Raw genomic sequence first — 19,585 nt, 5'->3', positions numbered from 1 at the left:
CCGTGGATACAAAGAGACTTAAATACTAAGTGTGTGTGATTTGTCTTCTCATAATGAGCTCCGGTCCCTTGTATCTCGGGTTTGACCTGTCAACCCAACAGCTCAAAGGTCAGTCCACGATAAGGTCCCCCTCACCCACCGCTAGTTGTGCAATCCTGATGCATCCTCGTAGCAATTGTTGTCCAGTCCGACTTGACTGTTGTTTCTGAGGCCAAGGTCGACTTCGATGCCGACTTTGGCAAGCAGTATGGCCTGCGTAAGGGCGTCCTGACCAACGAAGCCGAGGGCGAGGTCTACGCCCCCGTCGCCATGTTCCTCGAGGCCATCGACCTCGTCCTGAGCCGTCTCAAGGAGAAGGCTCCCCTAGACCGCATCAGAGGCATCAGCGGCTCCTGCCAGCAGCACGGCAGCACCTACTGGGGCAAGGACGCCGAGAAGCTCCTCGGCGCCCTGCGGCCCGAGCAGCCGCTCGTCGAGCAGCTCAAGGAGGCGTTCTCGCACCCGTTCGCGCCCAACTGGCAGGATCACAGCACGCAGTCGCAGTGCGACGAGTTCGATGCCAACTTCGAGACAGCACAGCGCCTGGCCGAGGTCACCGGCAGCGCAGCACACCACGTACGTCCTTTCCCGTCCCTCTCCCGGGTGTGACACACGCGCACTTACTAAGAGCCGAGCCCACAGCGCTTCACCGGCACGCAAATCATGCGCCTCCGCCAGAAGCTCCCCGAAATGTACGCCGTCACATCCCGCATCTCCCTCGTCTCCTCCTTCCTCGCCTCGGTTCTCCTCGGCTCCGTCGCCCCCATCGACATCAGCGACGTCTGCGGCATGAACCTCTGGGACATCCCCGCCAACAACTGGAGCGAGTCCCTGCTCGAGCTGACGGCCGGCGGCAAGTCCAAGGTCGCCGAGCTGCGCGCGAAGCTCGGCGAGGCGCGCCAGGACGGCGGCGGCTCCATGGGCTCCATCTCCGAGTACTTTGTCAAGCGCTACGGCTTCAGCAAGGAGTGCCAGATTGCGCCCTTCACGGGCGACAACCCGGCCACCATCCTCGCCCTGCCGCTGCGTCCCATGGACGCCATCGTCTCGCTCGGCACGTCCTCGACGTTCCTCATGGTGACCCCCGTCTACAAGCCCGACGCCGCGTACCACTTCTTCAACCACCCCTGCACGCCCGGCCAGTACATGTTCATGCTCTGCTACAAGAACGGCGGCCTCGCGCGCGAGAGCGTCCGCGACGCCCTCCCCAAGCCCGAGGGCGGCGACCCCTGGGCCAACTTCAACAAGCACGTCCTCGACACGCCCCCCCTCGACGTCCGCTCCGAGTCGGACAAGGCGAAGCTGGGGCTGTACTTTGACCTGCCCGAGATCGTGCCCAACATCAAGGCCGGCACCTGGCGGTACACTGCCGACCAGGACGGCAGCTCCCTGGCCGAGGCCGGCGAGAAGTGGGACAAGGAGACGGACCCGCGCATCATCGTCGAGTCGCAGGCCCTGTCGATGCGCCTGCGCAGCCAGAACCTCGTACACAGCCCCAAGGACAACCTCCCCGCGCAGCCGCGCCGGATCTACCTCGTCGGCGGCGGCTCGCTGAACCCGGCCATCGCGCGGGTGATGGGAGACGTTCTCGGCGGCGTGGACGGCGTGTACAAGCTCGACGTCGGCGGCAACGCGTGCGCGCTGGGCGGCGCGTACAAGGCCGTGTGGGCGCTGGAGAGGGCCGAGGGCGAGAGCTTCGACGAGCTCATCGGGAAGCGGTGGAAGGAGGAGGGCGCGATCCAGAAGGTCGACGACGGCTTCAAGGACGGCGTGTTCCAGAAGTACCAGCCCATCGTCGAGGCGTTTGAGGAGATGGAGAAGAAGATTCTGAAGGTCGCCCACAACTAGTGGACGAAAAGAGAGATGATCCGTGCAAAAGAAAAAAACGAGAATAGATTTATATAATGAGGACGAATGACAGCGGTCTTGCTTGCTACATTGACTTCTTCACTGCAATTTGTTCATAAAAAATTTGCCTCTTGAGGTGCGGTGGCTGTCCAGAGGGAAGCGGTAGTTGTTGAAAATGTTTCACACGGCTCTGCCGACGAAAAGGGCCACATCACGAGGGGCAGAGAGGATTTGAATAATACGCGTGCTTGTATTGATTTAGCAACTGGTCCATGCAGCCCATGTCCGCCGGATCCTCGACCCAAACTACCCAGAAGGCCTCATCCGCGTCCCCAACCCTTTATTTTCTTCTTCCTTTCCTACCCTGCCTGGCGGTCATCTAGAGACGAAGAATGCTACCTGGTGTGTGTAAGAATGAAAGAAAAGAAAACAAGAACAAGAACAAGAACAAGAAGAGAAAAAAAATTGAATTTTCCCCTGTTACCCAGAAGTTTCCGGTCGTGGTCCCAGCGGAAGACTGCAGTCATCCCAAAGCCAAACTACCAAGTCCCCGACGCGCGTGAAGTTGTACGTGCGTTTGTGTGTGATACCGTTCGTTTCTCATAAGCCTTTTTGCTTGTCGTGGTGGGTATCGATCGTCCCATCGTTAAGAAAAGAAAGGAAAGAAAAAAAGTCGTTCATCATTCATCGTTGTGTTGAAAAAAGAGCAAAGTGAAGAAAAGAAGGAATGAAGAAAAGTATGCGTCTCCATCCATCATTGAGCAGGCATTGTCGACGCACCCGAATGGAAGAAAGGTCGGCCAACCCCCGTTGTCGAGGCAGGGGGAAGGAGTCCCATCCTCCAAGAAGAAGGGCTAGTTGCGTGGCGCGGCGTGCAGAAGATGGTGAAAGCAGAAAAAACACATAATGAGCGAGGCTGTCTAGAACAAGATCAGCAGGCCCAGCACGAAAATGACCAGGCAGGTGGTGCAGCTCTTGCCGCCACCGGTAGCGTCGAAGCCGAAGATGACGGGCTCGGCGCGCTTCTCCGCGTTGGAGCCGACGACCACGGTGCTGGTACTGACGCTGACGCTGGTGCTGGTGCTGGTGCTGAGAGACTGGGGGCCGGTAGCAGTACCAGTGGGCTTGAAGAAGAACGTGGTGCCATTGGTGATGGGGAAGGGCGGCTGGAGCGTGCTGGGCTCGGGATGCATCATGGGCGTGCCGGTGATGTAGATTGTCGTGTTGACGGTGGCGGTGAACTGGAGAGTCGTGTTGTTGTAGGCGCGGGCGGACTCTCCGACGGTCACGGCGGCTGTCTTGGCGACCTGCTCTGTCTGGGTGACGGTGGCAGTCATGTTCTTGAGGACGGTGACCTGAGACGTATTGACTTCGCCTCCGATGGTGACGGTGATCGTTCTGATGTCAACCTCGGTGACAACATTGGTGTCCGTCCTGGTGGAGTTGAGAGCTGGAGCGGGCGAGGTGTGCTTCTTGGGGACAACAGTCACAGTCCGGGTGTCACTATCGGTGAGGACAACCGTGGTGAGGATGGACTTGGACGACTCGACGGTGCCGCTGGGACGAGCAGTGACGGTGGCGACAGAAGTCTCGACATTGTCAGGTGTTGCCAAGGCGCTGACGACCTTGGTAACCTGGTCGGTGACTGTCTTGGTGACCATGACAACGCTAGTGGCAGTTGAAGCCGATGGCCTGGTGGACGAGAGAGAGGTCCAGACAGGGGTGCCGGCATGGCCGAGCGCAGAGGAGACGGCGGTGCTGAAAGCGACAGTAGTTCCATCGACTACAGTGACGAAGACGGTCTGCGTAGCCACCTCGGTCACGATGACGGTTCCTCTGGTGTGGGGGGTGGCCGTTGTCGTGTTCTCGGCGACGCCAGAGGAGGGGCTGACAGCGGGGGCCTTGGTAGGGGGCGTAAGGCTGTCAATGGTGACTGTGTAAGTGACCATAACCGTGTCAGTGGACTTAAAAGCCAGAAGCGAGGGCGTGGAGGTCTTGGACACAACACTCGAGGTGACTGAGGAGATTGGCCCAACAGTCTCAGTGACGGTGATGTAGACGGTGTGATCATCAGGGGAGCACTGAGTCTCGTGGCTTGAGCTGGAGAGGAGCCCAGAGGTGACGGTTACAGTCGAGCGGATTACAGTCGTGGGAGTGAAGGTGGTGGTTGAGACAGCCTCCTCGACAGTGGACACGGTCTTGCGCCGCGTGGCAGTCAGGGTTTTGGTGAGAAAGACTGAGGTGATATCGGCAGAAGAGGTCTCGGCCTGAGAGGCAGCCTCGCTGATAGATGTGCTGGTAGTCTGGCTCGGAGACGAGGCAGTGGACTCAGGGGCGACATTAGTCTCAGTGGAAGTGGCAGTGGCAGTCAAGTACGCAGTCTTGGTGACCGAAGTGGTGATGACTTCAGTGATTACAGAGACGGACCTAGAGAGAGAAGAAGAAATGGTAAGGAGACAGAACATGTATTTAGGAGGAATGGAAAACTTACTCAGCAGTAGAAAAGTTAGACATGGTTGCGTTGACAGCCTTGGCAGATGAGACAGTGGTGCCCTGGGCAGACTTGTGAATAGTCTGGGTGCGAGTCATCTGGATGCGGGTGGTGGTCGTGGCTTCAGCAGAAGTCTTGTTGGCGGACCAGGTGAAGGCACCAGTCTCGTCGGTGTCGTCGGCGCAGTGAGTCGGGGTACCAGTAGCCGAGATGCCAGAGAGACTGTTGTTGATGCCGTAGTGAGTTCCATTGACAGAGCCAGCGTTGAACTGCATGACAGGGAATCGGGGGACAATATTGGCGGCCGATCCCTGAGCAGTGACCTCGCCCGTAGCCGAACCTCCAGTGGCGACTGGGTGTTGTTGTCAGCGGATGAGAAAGCCATGTTTGGAGTGTGCCAAGATGACCAAATGCCAAGATGACCAAATGCCGGTACTCACAGTGAATGCCGATGGCGATGCCGCCGCCAATGATGGTCGCAGCGAGGATGGCACCGCAAATGGCGATGAACGTGTCGGTCTTGCGGTACGTGGTCCAGTCCTTGTTGCGCTGGATGGAACCATCAGTGACGGTCAGGTCGTCATCCTCGCGGTAGTAGCCACGGTGGCTGCGAGGGTTATGCTTGGCTGTGCCGCTACTGGTTAGAGTCTCTTAACCATCAAGGAGTGTGGGTAGGAAGAGACTTACACATCATCTTGACTGTGTCGGTTTGTTCTTGGGGGTTGTATGGTGCAAGGTACGGGACAAAGTAGGGAGCCCAAGAAGACCTAGCAGCTTGTTAGCCTGTTGCTTTGCAGGAAGACGAAGAAATGCTCAAGGAGTGAGAACCCGTGCGAAGTGTTCAGATTTCTAGTGTCGTCCGAATATGCCCAACACGATCGGCAAAGGAGAAGGCAAATAGAACAAACTTACTCAAGAACCATTCGTTGGAATAGAGTGTTGCTGTAAGTGAGTGTTGGTGTCTGTGAATGGATACTGCGGTCAGCGGGTGGCGAGAGAAAGAGTAAAATGGGGTTGGGTTGTGCGTGTGTGAGTGTGTGTGAGTGAAGAACTCAGCAATGGAAGGTACGCGAGAAAGAAGGGTGAGGTGAGAAGAGAAAGCGTGTCAACAAAACAAAAGGGAGAAAACAATTCCAAGTGCTTGGGCGTGTGCCTTTCTGAGAAAGAGGAAGGTACGGTGAGAAAATAGTATTTTCTCAGCAGAACTGGTCTGACGCACAAATAAAAGAGCAAGAGGATAAACGTAGTATGTGAGACATGAATCTGGTGTTTGAGATCTGGGGGTTGAACCAGGGGGCGATTGCTTGATCTGACCTCAAGCTGCCGAAAAGAAGATGGAGAGGGTGAGGGCAATCGTGAGTAGTGAATATGACGAAGAGGTTTGAATTTGGGCCCATCTTCAAGAAGGAGGGCATATGGGGATCACGATCGCGAAGATCTTGCTCACTTACCTTGGAAGACTGAATGAGTTGAGTGTGCTTTGGTGATGAGAAAAACGAAGGAAGACGCGAATCTTGCTGTTGTTGTTTAACGACACTGAATTGACGATGAACGAGGGAATAAAGGTGAGATATTCTCGACGAATCACGTACCTGTAAGTTGCCTTGTTGGCGAAAGAAGGTTGCAGAGCGTGATTGCGTCGATGGTGTCGTGGGTGGGTGGAAGAAAAGAAGGAAGGGATATGGGTAGGTGTAAACAAATAAGAGGCAGGCGGCTAAGCGAGAGGGCCAAAGGGGTGGCAGGAAAAACGATTCCAGTGTATAACTGGCGTTCGTGAAATACTCATGGAATACTCATGTTGCAGCCGGCCACTGGTGAAATATTGGGCTGGAGGCCATGCCACCCGCCCGCTGGGCACCACAGGACAGTCAGACATTCCCAATTCAGCAGAAGAAGAAGCGTGACTCCTGCTCAACATGTATTATTTATTGATATCGAAGTATTTTGATTGTGTATCAGTGGTTAATCGAGGTCATCTTCTGGTGTTTAGATACTCCACAGTACTTGTCCTTCCATATGGCGAGCTAGCCATGGAGCCCAAGGGGGGTTATGGAGCACATATTCATGAAGATGCAAAAACCCAAGAAGTAATTTAGTAGGAATACTATATCGCTGAGTGACTATCAAATCCTGTTGAACATTTAAATGTTTATCCTGAAGAACTCGACAGATGGTATTACATATGAAACCCGAAGTATTTGCCTATGGTCGAGACTCGTAAGAAGAAAACGTGGCTTTCACAATCAAAGGCAACACCGAGACGAGATTTTGCAGCCAAAGCAAGGATAGTGTCGCGAGGTTAGCAGCTACATATTCCTTTGGAAGTAGGTTTTGGTAGAATGTTACGATTGCAAGATTTATCTAGATGTATGCTAGTTATATTGCTGAGACAACAAGAATAACAAAACGAAGCAGACATCACTCACAACATGTAGTCGCAAAAAATTTCAAGTGCGGGAAGTTGTGTCCTAGATTTATCCATGACGGGATGCAGCTTAACATAACTATTCCCCAACAATTGAACTTTGCTTGGTGGTCCCACCGCCATTATAAGATGGCAAAATTGCCTAGTAGTTATTGAAAGACATGTCACTTTTGCTCAACTGGTATGATACGACTCATAATAAGAATAATATGTGTCGTTTTTGTCGTCTGCTTTACATTGACGTAGTCATCGACCACAGCGCACTTTGCGCTACAATTACAGAGAGGTCAATGGACAGCTGTGAATGGCCAGTACATTAGGGGTCAATTGAGAGGATACAGGCAGAGGCACACGAGACGGTCAATGTGAGACATAAAAGAGTGAGAATGAAAACGAAAAGAGAAAGATGTGATGCTAAGCTGGCTGTGATCTGGATGTAAGAGAGATCAGTGACGCACCGGGGAATTAAAGTGGAGATATGAAGTTGAGCAACAGACGGCGACCTCCGTCACCAGCCACCAGAGGCATGGCAGGACTCCACTCCTGGTCGCGCCCGGGCCATGGCCAGCCACGACAAGGTACAGCTGCGAGCTCAAGCAGGTCCCGTCCAAGGTACCTTCCCTCTACCTCAGCTCAGGTAAGCACGCGAAACCTGACGAACTGCAGGCGCAGGCGCGTAACACGACTTGACTATTCCCATCCATTTTCGTCGCAACATTGAGAGCGCCAGCTTCGTTCCCTTCTCGTCGCCACCACCACAATTGGACTCCAACCCGGCGCGCTCACAATCTTCGCTGCACGCTCCACAAGTGCTCGCGACGCGCGAAATTTCTATCCATGACTTAGGCTGCGCGCGCATCGCCGACTCCTGACACGTCCCAGTCGATCCACGATAGTCTCGATATTGTCTTCCCCGCTTCACCAACACGTCACCCGTCGAGCGCCCACCGAACGTCTTCCAATATGGCGCCTCGTCGCGGTCGCGGTGAACCTCAACAGGAGGTTGAGGAGGTTGAGGAGGAACAAGGAGAGGAGCTTGTCAGCCTTCAATTCGACGAGGAATTGACCTGGAAGCCCGGAAAGCCCATACCTACCACCGAGCTTCTCAACCGCCTGCAGACTCTATCCGAGGAGCTGAGCGGTCTCGACCAAGACACTGCTGATGTTGAATCTCTCAACGATGTTGCTTATGCTCTGGGTCAACGCAATCTGTTGGCGCACAAGGACAAGGGCGTGAGGGCGTACGCTGCGGTTTGCATAGCAGACATTCTGCGCCTCTGTGCGCCCGACGCGCCATTCACCGCGGATCAGACCAAGGTAAGCCGTCAGTCCCAAGTCATCGTCGTATCCCGACTAATAAAGGCAATAGATGTTCTTCAACCTCGTTGTCACGCACGTCTTTCCCTCCCTGAGCGACCAAGCTCATCCCTACCACAGCCAGCACAAGTACGTATTAACGGCGCTTACCGATGTTAAGAGTATTCTCTTAATAAACGACGTCGATGGCGCCGACGACATGCTGCTGCGTCTCTTTTCGGTCTTCTTCGATGGCGTTTCCGGGAGCTCGAACTCGGGGCCTGAAGAGGGTGTCTCCAAAGAAGTCGGCAACACCATGACGGAAATGCTTATTGCCTTGGTTGACGAGGCGTCTGGCATGAACCCCAAAGTCATTGAGGTCATCATGGCCCAATTCCTGAGGGCATCCCCTCCAGGTGGATTTCAGAGTCGTACAGAACGCAGCGAGCAAAACGGCAGCCAGTCTACGTTGCTTCCCAAGGATGAGCCGCCCGCCTACCTAATGGCGAAGGAGATTTGCAACGTATGCACCGAAAAGATGGTACACTATGTCAGCCAGTACTTCAGCGACGTCATTCTTGACGCCTCTCGATTTGCGGCAAAGACAGTCGGGAACCGTCACGAAGATGAAGAGGATGAAGACGCGCCCAGAGGCCCTACAGACGCAGAGTTGAAGGAGCTCAGGAAAGCCCACTACCTCATCAGAGAACTTTGGCGTGCCTCGCCATCGGTTCTGCAAAATGTCATACCGCAAGTTGAGGCAGAGTTGTCGGCTGATAACGTGGATCTTCGACAGCTAGCCACCGAAACACTCGGAGATATGATTTCAGGACTCGGAGCTGCTGGGCCGCCCCCGCCGCCTGTTTTGGACCCTACTCAGTACCCCCCGTTGCGTTTGGCCGATGAGGCTCCTAGCCAGATTTCCGACAGCGTTCTCACTACACCCCTATCACCTCAGTCATTTGCGCAAACGCACTCGTCGGCATATAACCATTTCTTGGGAAGAAGAAACGACAAGACAGCGGCTATTCGAGCCGCCTGGACCAACGCTGTCGGATACATTCTTGCCACCTCGGCAGGTGGGATTGGCCTCAGTCGCGAGGAACAGTCCGAGCTAGTGAAACATCTGGGGGAGAAGCTCAACGACGGCGACGAAAAGGTTCGGTTGGCTGCTGTTAAGGTAATGGAACTTTTCAGTTTCCGCGACTTCGTCACGAAGCTTGGTGCACCGGGTGGCGTCGACAAAGATGGTTCCGTTCTCAGCAGTCTTGCCGATCGGTGCCGTGACAAGCGTACTGCTGTGCGAGTCGATGCAATGACATTGCTGGCGAAGCTGTGGGCAGTTGGTTCCGGAGAGCTGGCTGCTGGGCAGGAGAGCGTTGTCGCGACCCTGTCTGGGATCCCCTCGCGCATCTTCAATGCATTTTACGCGAACGACTCTGAGCTCAATATTTTGCTGGATCGTGTGCTCTTCGAGTGCCTGGTGCCACTGTCATACCCTCCCATTAAGGCACCCAAGAACACAAGGGCCTCGGCAAGCCAGAGCCAACAGAGTGCAAGCGTTGCCGATCAGGACCGAATTCGCGCAGAGAGGATCTTGCTCCTTACCCAGTCACTAGATCCTGCAGCCAAGAGAGCTTTCTTTGCTATGCAAGGTCGGCAGCCCCAGTTTGCGCAGGTCCTCGAGGCCTTTGTCAAACAATGCGAGAGCTACAATGGCGGCGTGATGGACGACAACCGTCCGAAAAAGACTGCAAACCTGGAGAGGACAGTCCAGTACATCACCCAGTTCTTCCCAGATCCCTTCAAGGTCAAGACCGATCTTCAGAAGTTCGCAAACGCAAACGACCGACGCGCTTATCAGCTCGTTAAATTCTCAGTCAGCGCCGAGAGTGATTACAAGACAGTGCGGCAGGCCATCAAAGAGCTGGTCAAGCGCATCAACGCAAGCCAGTCCTCGACCATCTTGGACACGCTGCTGCCGCTCCTCTACCGGTCGGCTTGCTTGCTGTTCAACCGCAGCCACTTGGCGACGATTCTCGATTACTCCAGGAATGACAAAGATGGTTTTGGCTCCGTTTCCCACGAGATCCTTAATGAGATCTCGCAGCGTAATCCGGAGCTTTTCAAGACTCACGTAGGAGGGCTGTGCAAGGGTCTAATCGACCAGGCTCCCACCGAGACCAGCGAGAACGATGCAACCGTGGTTGACACTCTGAAGGCCTGCGCATCATACTCGAAAAAGTACCCAGAGGAGATTCCACAAGACCGAAAGTTCTCGCAGGCTCTCGTAAACTACGCTCTGTATGGCCGGCCAGTCAAGTCTGCCAAATATGCCATCAAAATTCTTTTAGCGAAGGGTGATGATAAGGGTCTCGTTAGCGCAACCAGCTTGCTGGAGAAAATCATGGAGGAGTGGAAGTACGGCTCGTCACACTTCCTGAACAAGTTGCAAGCTGTCGCTCAGCTTGAACTGCAGGCGCCCAAGATCACTCTGGACTCTGATGATGACATCCTCAACATGACGGTGCAGCAAATTCTGTTGCAAGTCCGGACGGATGCCACAGACAATGATCCTGAGTGGGTTGAGGATGCCGACGTGGATGAGGAATTGCAGGCGAAGTGTCTATCTCTACACATCCTGGTCAATCGACTGCGCAGCATGGAAGATGTTAGCGAAGCCAAGGACAAGGCCCCGCCTGTCTTCAAGCTGCTCAAGACGTTGGTTGCGAAGCGGGGAGAGCTGTGCAAGACGAAGGACACGCCCAACCACCACAAGTCGCGACTTCGCCTGCTGGCTGCTCAGCTGCTATTGAAGCTATGCACCATCAAACATTTTGACGATTTCTTGACCCCTGCCGATTTCGATCGTCTTGCATTCACCTCGCAAGACCCTGAACTCCCTGTTCGCCGGGGTTTTATCGAGAAGCTTCAGAAGTACCTGGTCCAGAATAAGCTTCGGGCAAGGTTCTATACAGTTATCTTCCTGACGGCATTTGAACCAAGCGCCGACCTGAAGCAGCGCGTCGAGACTTGGATCCGTTCTCGAGTCCGCGCACTAGGGGCCAATGAACAGCATCCTATGGAGGCTATCATGGGCAGACTCATTTCGTTGTTGGCGCACCATCCTGATTTTAATAAGCCGGACAACGTGGATAGTGCCAGCAAGGATGAGCTGGTGGCCTACGCCAGCGACCTTGCGGACCATGGTCGCTACCTTTTATATTACCTCGCAAACGTGGCGACTGAAGATAATCTGGGACTGATCTACAAGTACGCCGAGAGAGTCAAGCAGACTCGTGATGCAATCAACGTGGACGAGAGCGAGAATCTCTACATTATCAGTGATCTGGCCCAGGCCGTTATAAGGAAATGGCAGGAGAGGAAGAACTGGAGCTTCCAAGCGTACCCTGGCAAGGTCGGTTTGCCAATTGGTTTGTATACTGCATTGCCCTCGCATCAGGTCGCACAAGAGATTGCCGAAAAGCAGTACCTGCCAGCGGAGATCGACGAAAAATTGGACGACCTTTTCAAATCTATAGATCGCAAGAAGGCAAGTTTGAGTCATTCTTGTCTCGTCCTGGAATTGGGCTAACAAAATTACAGAAGAGAAAATCCATGGATGAGAGGGGAGATCATCAACCCGCCAAGAAAGCCAGGCAAGCGGCGAAGGTCAAGGAGCCCAAGGCACCAAGGGAGCCAAAGCCGAAGAAACAGAAGGCCGCTACGTCCAAGAAGCCTGCCAAGGTCAAGACCAGGCGTCCCGAATCAGATATTCCTTTGGAAAACAGGAGACGCAGCGGTAGAGCCACCAGGGTGTCTCAGTACGTCGAGCGTGACTCATCTGATGATGACAGAGAGATGTGGGATGGAGTCAAGGAGTGGGAGTACGTTGATGGCGAACCTACGCCAGAGGCGGAAGGGTCCGACAAAGATGGCGGATCTTCCGTCCTTTCAGAAGCCCCCGAGGAGGATGACGAAGACGAAGGAGTCAAAAAGTCGAATGCTGAATCTAATAACAGCGGCGAAGATTCTCCTCTGTCAGAAGTGGGGGATGACGACGCTGCAGAGGCATCGAAGGAGGAGGAAGAAGCAGATGACGAGGAAGAGCCGGAAGAATCTACACCACCACCTAAATCCAATGGAAGGAAAGGCCGGTCAACGGCGACATCATCAAAGGTAGCAGCTAAGACTAAGCTGCCAGCCCGACCCGCAGCCAGGGAGAAACCCGCTCCTAGGGCGGCAACTAGGACATCGGCTCGCAGCACGAGAGGAAGAGCCGCCAAGGAGTCGATGGATGTTGATGAAAGCGATTAGTCGAGTGTACAAAAAAGTTGTTTTTGCGATGCATTTAATTTGGCTTCCAGGTACAGCTATTGGCTTATAGGGGATGGATATCCCTGCGGTGGTAGGGTGTTTTAAGTGCACACTATTGGTGCACCTGAATTCATGATTTTGCAGACCCTTTATAATCTTTCCCCTTTGTGTGTGTGTGTGTTCAAGCTCTCGATATGCCCACCCCTTAATGTCTCTGCGAGGAACTTTATCTCAACATTCCGTCTTGGAGAGACTTGTTCCCATACAACAACATGGTAACTCTAACAGTTTAATACAAGCCTGGTGAGGCTTAGTGAGCTTTCTGTATACATTATGGCGCATCAGACTGATCAGTACGGAGATGAGGGTATCCTTCAAGGATTACTCAACCGAAAGTTAAGAAGTAGCAAGGGCGGCGGTATTGTTACGATACTTACTTATATGGGTCTCGAATACATAACAAAATCATACGAAATATTAGACATTATGTTAGTGTTAGTTGGTCTTGTCAACATGCACTGTTACTGTTCTCGCTGCTACCTTCACTGTCAGGTATACTCTGGAGAGGTTTACGGTAACTTTATTAGGAGTTTTATTATTGGAAAGAGGCAAATATGCTCCTATCTCCTGATGTGTATCAAGAGACTTGAGAACCTAGCTTGGAAGTTTTTAGGTGATAGTGTGCTTGTCGTCCAAGCAGTCGATTGACGCCGCGCCATATCGGTCCTTGAGCCGGCTTACGTGGCAAGCCACTCAGCCTGAGTATTATTCATTAATTCCAGCGACATATACATTGCCAAGAGAAATGCCTCCGGGGTATGAGAGGACTTTCGAAAAGCTTGGCTGAGCCAACAAAGATGCGAACCCCTGCATCTCCAGCATTGGCAGGCCTCATTGGACGCCACTTCATCTCGTTCCAGGGGAGGAGATGCTGCCAACAGACGACGCCTGGAAAACCGGCAACCCACAGCCAGGTCAAATTACCAGACCAATAGGTGCTGAATGAATTAAGGGTTACCTTTTTGTCGGCTGTCAGGTCTGTTCTACATTTCAGGTGCATCGCCGAAGACATCGGTAGTATTTGGAAGCCTTTGGTATATTGAGATGGAGGCCACGGCGACGCGCTTCTCCGACATCCGCCTCAAGGTTCTGTATATGACAATACCAAGCCAATCACATTAGCTGCGTCTGAAGAATCTACTAAACTGGGTTGAAGAATCACTAAGGTACAACCGGCCGGTTGGAATTGAATTGAGTTTCCTTGACTCGGTCGAATGCATTCAAGAGTGACGCCATCCTGACATGTACTCTGTACTGGTATGTATATATAGTACTACCGGTAGCAGAAATGCACCGGACGGACGGTACGGTACAGCTAAGCTAACGCTAACGGCCCTTCATCCCACTGCCAAGACTCCTCACGTGAACCTCCTGTCACATTCGCGCCTTCCCCCCCACCACCACAAACGCGTCTCGACGCCCAGTCCATCTACAAACGGCATCCATAGCATTTCCATCGCATCATAAGCCTCCGTCCTCTTCCCCCACCAACAGCCACACAGTCCTCGTCACGATGTCCGCCCCTAACCAAGATCAACCACCACAACCGCCCCAGGCCGAACCTCAAATACAAGCACAAAATCAAGCACAAGCGCACCCCGAACCCGAATCCCACCCCGAGTCGCAATCCCATCCCCCCTCCGAGGCCCAGTCGCAACAATCACAACAACCGCCCGCCTCCCCTCCGCTCCCCCAGAAACACACACCCGTAACCCCCGGCCCGCGCGCAACCCGCTTCACCCAGCTTTACGACCTTGCCCTCCAGCGCACCCTCCAGAAAGTCAGCTACGACAACTTCTCGGCCTGCTTCCCCACCATCGCCGCCCACGCCCCCAACACCCTGCGCAATGTCCAGAAGCAAATGGCCGATTACCTCGAGGAGAGGTGTAACGTACGCTCCCGTTTGCCCTGCATGTTTTGCACCCTCCCGGCGACATCGCTTGATTGTTTAGGAAGTCGTTGAACTGAAATTGTTTCGGACTGACATTGTGAATTTACAGAAAGACTTCCAATCGATCCTCACAGACCGCGACGTCATTCGAAAGCTAAATGAGTTCGAGAACCTAGTCAGCGACGCTGAGCGCAGGAGAAAAGAATCTGGTGCCTCGGCCGACGAGCCCATCCCGTACGCGGCTGCCCCCTTCCAGACCCCTTCTCTATGTCCCCTCGCTCCGCAATGACTCTCCTAGGGCACAACGGATCATGCTGACAGCCTGTTCACTCCCGCAGACCACACCTCCTTCCCCCAGAAGACGTACTCGCAGCCCATCTGGCGCCGCGCCTCGCCTCGCAGCAATCTCACCTAAACGCCCGCCTGCAAAACACACAGGCCTCGAACGAGTCCATCTTCACCTCCATCCAGTCCCAGCGCGCCGAGATCGACGCACTACTTGCACAGCTCGAGAGCCACGTCACAGATATCAACGGCGCCAACGCGCTTCTCGTGGACGTGGCACCTGGGCTGGCGTCCGAGGCGCGGGCCTCCGAGGCGGAGATGTCGAGGGTATGAAAGTTGTCAGAAGGGGACGGGGGCGTGGGCAATACCCGATTTTGCCGCGCGCATGTAATTAAGGGCTCTTTTTTTTGAGATTTCTTTCCTTCTTTCTTTTTTTGTAATTCATGAGATACCACTTTGATGTATGAGGGGTCGGCCTGGGTTTGACCGTCCAGTGGTGGCACATATGTGGCTGATGAGCTACGACACGCCCAAATGTAACGGCGTTGGCACACCATCCAAATTGAACGAGTGCGGCGGGACTCCTGCTGGGCTGCTGTGCGCCAGTGAATTAAAAGGGACACAGGTGGTTAACCGATCACTTCCTGCCCATCCGGCTGGAATGCTCTTGAGTAAACTTGTTTATTTGATTTTGCACTACCAACATGTGGTCACGGCAAAAAAATAGAAAAATAAAGATGGAAGCATGTCGATCCTCCCATCCCTAACAAGCATGCCCGCAGCCAAGGCTTCCGCAATGCTAACGCTAAATATGTCCATGCAAATGTAACAACAAAGACGGCAAATGAAAAAGTAAGCGGCGGGTATCTTCCCACCGCCTTCAACTCCGCCCAATGATGATATGCATGGCTAGTAATGCTCCCGCTCTCGCCCGCCATGAAGGAACAAAGGAGATGGGACAAGGTGAGAAACATGAGTAAAGAGAAACAGCCATCCAAATACATATGCCGCGCCGTCCCGCCTGGTTTTATTTTGGCCCCCGTACCGCCCCCCGCCTGTGGGTATGGTAAATCCGTGTCGTTCGAATCTTGCGATTCTTCCTCGTGTCAATGCAAAGAAAGGCCCTCGTTGTCGAGAGCGTGGGGTATGTATATGTGCAATAGAAGTGAGGGAGGAATGATGACCCTTAAATCCTTCTGTTTTCCGTGTGAATGACCTGCCAGGGGCCGAAGAAGTCGATCTCGCCGTATCCCGGCGGCAGGACCCGGACCATCCGACCAGTTGCCCAGTCCACGAACCACTGCTTGCCCTTGCTGATGATGTAGTTCGACTTTCGCGGACTCTTGAACAAGAGAACTGAGTAGCAAAGCTTGGCATACAGCAAGTCGTGGGCGGCGGTCCATTGGTGTTCGGGCGCCCATTTGCCTGTGTCCGGGTCGATGGCCTCGTTGGGATACGATGTCGTCGATAACCGGCTGCTGATGAGATCATTCCGAGCGGGTCCAGGGCCAATAGACTCCGTGTCTACTGCAACAGTCTCACCCTCGTTGGTTGGGGCCTCTTCGATGACTGGCTCGACTGTCAACGACGCTGGGAAGGGATCGGGGCTCTCGGCGGAGGTAACACGGCGCAGTTCGGGACTGAGTGGCCGCGGCGTCGGGACGGGGTACATGTTTGTCTGTGCTGGTGTCTGGCCACGAAACCAGCGGATGCGTTGGATACGGGGTATGCTCTGATCGCGGGGATAATCACGGTCGTCGATCGGGGCGGCGACATCGATGGCGGCGAACAGGGCCTCCAGCCACTTGACCATGGTGCTCAACTCTACACATGAGATGAGAAATTGATCCGTCTCTGCCCTGACACGGATGACATATCGCCTCCTGGGTGGGAGTCAGTTACTTGGCACGTCTTGGCACGGAATGAGGCTGAGAATAGAGGCAACCTACTTCTTATAGTCGGCAGCAATACCGACGTCCGCGTGCTGCAGACTGTACGCTTTGTCGAGAGAGGCCTTCCTCACCCAGGGCGGGTTGTCTGGCGAGATCGTCGGTCCATCCCTCGTCCTGCCCCATCCCCAATCCTTCTTCACGTTGTAAAAATTCAGGGCGGTGCCGCGGAGTTGCACAAAGGTGGTGTGCCAATTTCTGTCCTCTGCCCTTTTGGTGGTGTTCTCAATCTCCATCTTCTTCACCCACACGCCCTCCAGCTCAATGTCGCACGAGTAGTCCGGCAGATCTTCTCCCACTCCATGCTGGGCGTTGGTCCTACCCGCTCCCGGGCGTCTTGATTCGATTTCCCGCTCATAGGGAGGCGGCTGTGATGGTCGTCGTAAAGGGGAAGTCATGACTTCCTGGTAGAAATAATCCTCCTCCATCGATAGTCGCCGCCGGAGAGGCGGCGGCTGGGCAGCGGTATTAGATGGTCCATTTCCGCTGTCCGGACTGCGGGGATCCATGGGGTGGATGAGGTTTTATATGACAGGAGAATAGTGAGCCGGTGACAGGCGAGTCGTGTCAGGCCAGGACCACCATGCGGCGGGTGGCAGCGGAGGCAGAGGCCCGTTCCAGTGCGTCTGTCTCGGACGGATTTCCTTGCGACTGGGGATTCACGAGATGTGCTTGGCCCGGGGGTTATGCTGACCCGCAAATCTTCATGGTGAGGGCCTTTTGTCGGCGGCTCTTTTTTAGGGCCGCACGGGGCAGAGTAACGTAAAACAAATGCAAAAGGGCCCAGAAACGAGTCCGGTAGATGGGATGAGATCGGGGAGTGGGTAAGTCCAGGCAGGTACGGGTGCGTAGGTATGGAGAACGACTGGAGCCCTTGGTAGTGGTGATGAGAGGTGGATGAAGGAAGGAGTGATGTGCCGAGAAGCGAGAAAGCGGTGGCAATGAGCGACGGGTCCAAGTGCGCCTCGCTTCAACGACGGGGTGTGTAACAACAAGTTGTTCCTTGAGTTGCGAGACAGAACAGAGAGATGAAAGGTCAAGGTTGCAGTGGGTTGACGGGAAGAGTGAAGCGACACGGGAGGCGTCGAGTCATCGGGTGGTGCCAACGCGAAGAGCCGCTTAACAAGGTTGGACTGAATAGGAAGCCCGATGATGGAAGCAGTGCAACCCGGATATGAGGGAACCGATTCCCGTGCAGGTGGAGGGCCGACGACGCGTGAGAGGTTGGAGACGATGTCCGGGACCGTCCAGCAAGGGCAGCAAGTCTGCGTTGATTGACAAGGGCCGCAAGGGGGACTTGGCTCTGGGGGCGGATCTCATGCGCATCGGACGCTGGGACGCGGGTCAGGCCAGGACAGGGCCTGTTTGGTGAGCAGCGGCGGGTGGGAGCCGTGGTTGAGTTGCTGGTAAGGACGGCGTGATATGGCGAAAGAATAGGGTAACAGAAACCAGAGGCGAGTAAAGAGCATGTACAGTAATTGGTGTGTTTCCGGGGGAGGTGTGAGTTGTGTTCGGATGATGGTGGATGGATGGGACTCGAGGGAAGGGCGTGGAGGTGTGAACGCAGCGAAACTGGACCGAATGGATCAACGAAACGAACACGCGCTTGGGATGGGGTTTGCTGGCCAAAGTGAACGGCGGCGGTTCACTCAAATGCGAAAGTGCGCGCTACAATCGGTCCCTGTCGGAATTTTTGCAAGTATTAGGTGATTGATACGCAGCGCAACATGGAGAGAGAGGGAAGAGGGGAGATGGAGGCTCGGATTCTGGCCGGGCGGGAGGCGTCGACGTATCGGCTGCCTAGTTCATTCAACGAAGGCTAGATACGCTGGTACGGTATCCGTACATGATTGCTTTGAGATGGGTACAGATACCTTGATGGGTTTAGCGAGCCGCGGATTCGCAAAGTCGGGAGAAAATACGTAGGTGTTGCTGGCAATTGAGAAAATGGTCGCCTACCTAGAGCACATGTTGTGCTTGTTCAGTGGATGAATGGCATGCAAGAGGGCCGAAAACCACACTCACCCTCCTCTCTTGCGCTCGACGTTCAGGCAGGCCGGGCAGGCAAACGGGGGGGGGAGGGGCGAAAACGGGCAGGGGGCATGGGTTGACAAGGAAATGGCCGTCAAGCAATGGCAAGCGCAGACTAGGGCGAGTTCGGTGCCGGTGATCGTCAAGACGAACCCTCTGCGCTCACTGGCCCACGAGTAATTCTCGAGGGCTGAGTGGTTCGTCTGTTTGGAAGAAAAGGCCCTTGCAATGTAAAGCATGAACAGCGCCGAGTGGACCGAGGCCTTTTGTAGAGCGTGCTAACCGTTCTTGGGAGGTGAAAGAGATGCGGCGACCGGGGTGGCGCGGACTCAAGGTACTTTTTACACGACGGCCGGCTCTGGTGATGCTACCTCCCGTTGTGCCTAACCCAACAGGACGGCAGGGTCGTTTTGGAGGACAGAATTGGAGTCTTGCCACAAAGTCGGGCGCGTGTGCCGGACCAGAGTGCTTAGATGGAAGCACGTTGTCACGTTGCTACGAGATAGCCCATGGCCACGGAGCAGCCTCGAGCAGTGGGATGGGCGTACCGAGTACTGGCAATAAGACGGAGAAGAAGAGACGCGAAGGGGGACAGTTGGGTGTGTGGACAGAGAGGAATTCTAGACACAATGTATCTGATGCAAGGAATGGCGTTCCGCCCCAAGTTCTAGATTGAAATGGGACAGGCAGGACAGGACAAGACGGGAAGGAAGCTGATGAAGAGAGTTGCAGCGTCGAACGGGCCAGGTACTTCTGTGAAGCGAATACAAGTACTCACCTTCCTCAACTTACCGGCGAGGTACCAGCAAAGGTCAGCTGGATGCTCCCAATGGCACCAATTACGGCATTACGGCACAAGGAGGCGGGGGTCTAGCCCGGCGTGGGCCCGCCTTCCGTACCTGCTTCCACCTTTCACGCTCAAGTCGGACGCGACCCGACGAAAAAGTCTTTCG

General features: G+C 54.4%; 5 protein-coding genes across 5 annotated transcripts; 3 read left to right on the top strand and 2 right to left on the bottom strand.

Annotated features, from left to right (window-relative positions):
* Nucleotides 1-53: 53 nt before the first annotated feature.
* Nucleotides 54-1,887, top strand: EsH8_IV_000531 (xylulokinase; the record flags this gene model as incomplete). Its single annotated transcript, XM_083265421.1, has 3 exons — nt 54-108; nt 173-615; nt 682-1,887. 3 exons carry the CDS (start codon nt 54-56, stop codon nt 1,885-1,887), a joined length of 1,704 nt encoding a protein of 567 aa, XP_083124316.1.
* Nucleotides 1,888-2,807: 920 nt separating this feature from the next.
* On the bottom strand, nt 2,808-5,301 carry EsH8_IV_000530 (uncharacterized protein; the record flags this gene model as incomplete). The annotated part of the gene is made up of 5 exons (XM_083265420.1): nt 2,808-4,314; nt 4,379-4,730; nt 4,819-5,004; nt 5,066-5,145; nt 5,291-5,301. 5 exons carry the CDS (start codon nt 5,299-5,301, stop codon nt 2,808-2,810), a joined length of 2,136 nt encoding a protein of 711 aa, XP_083124315.1.
* A 2,465-nt stretch (nt 5,302-7,766) lies between these two features.
* EsH8_IV_000529 (sister chromatid cohesion factor PDS5 domain-containing protein) lies at nt 7,767-12,416 on the top strand (the record flags this gene model as incomplete). The annotated part of the gene is made up of 3 exons (XM_083265419.1): nt 7,767-8,120; nt 8,173-11,652; nt 11,706-12,416. The coding sequence occupies 3 exons, from the start codon at nt 7,767-7,769 to the stop codon at nt 12,414-12,416; spliced, it is 4,545 nt and encodes a 1,514-aa protein (XP_083124314.1).
* Nucleotides 12,417-13,989: 1,573 nt separating this feature from the next.
* Nucleotides 13,990-14,985, top strand: EsH8_IV_000528 (MIND complex subunit NNF1; the record flags this gene model as incomplete). The annotated part of the gene is made up of 3 exons (XM_083265418.1): nt 13,990-14,367; nt 14,477-14,601; nt 14,706-14,985. The coding sequence occupies 3 exons, from the start codon at nt 13,990-13,992 to the stop codon at nt 14,983-14,985; spliced, it is 783 nt and encodes a 260-aa protein (XP_083124313.1).
* Nucleotides 14,986-15,838: 853 nt separating this feature from the next.
* EsH8_IV_000527 (uncharacterized protein) lies at nt 15,839-17,110 on the bottom strand (the record flags this gene model as incomplete). The annotated part of the gene is made up of 2 exons (XM_083265417.1): nt 15,839-16,535; nt 16,602-17,110. 2 exons carry the CDS (start codon nt 17,108-17,110, stop codon nt 15,839-15,841), a joined length of 1,206 nt encoding a protein of 401 aa, XP_083124312.1.
* Between the last annotated feature and the right edge of the window lie 2,475 nt (nt 17,111-19,585).

Source organism: Colletotrichum jinshuiense, chromosome 4, assembly GCF_051148585.1.
Source record: "Colletotrichum jinshuiense chromosome 4, complete sequence".
In the NCBI taxonomy this organism is placed as follows: Eukaryota; Fungi; Ascomycota; class Sordariomycetes; order Glomerellales; family Glomerellaceae; genus Colletotrichum; species Colletotrichum jinshuiense.
Note: the sequence above shows the minus strand (reverse complement) of the source record. Positions and strands in the feature narration are given on the sequence as shown.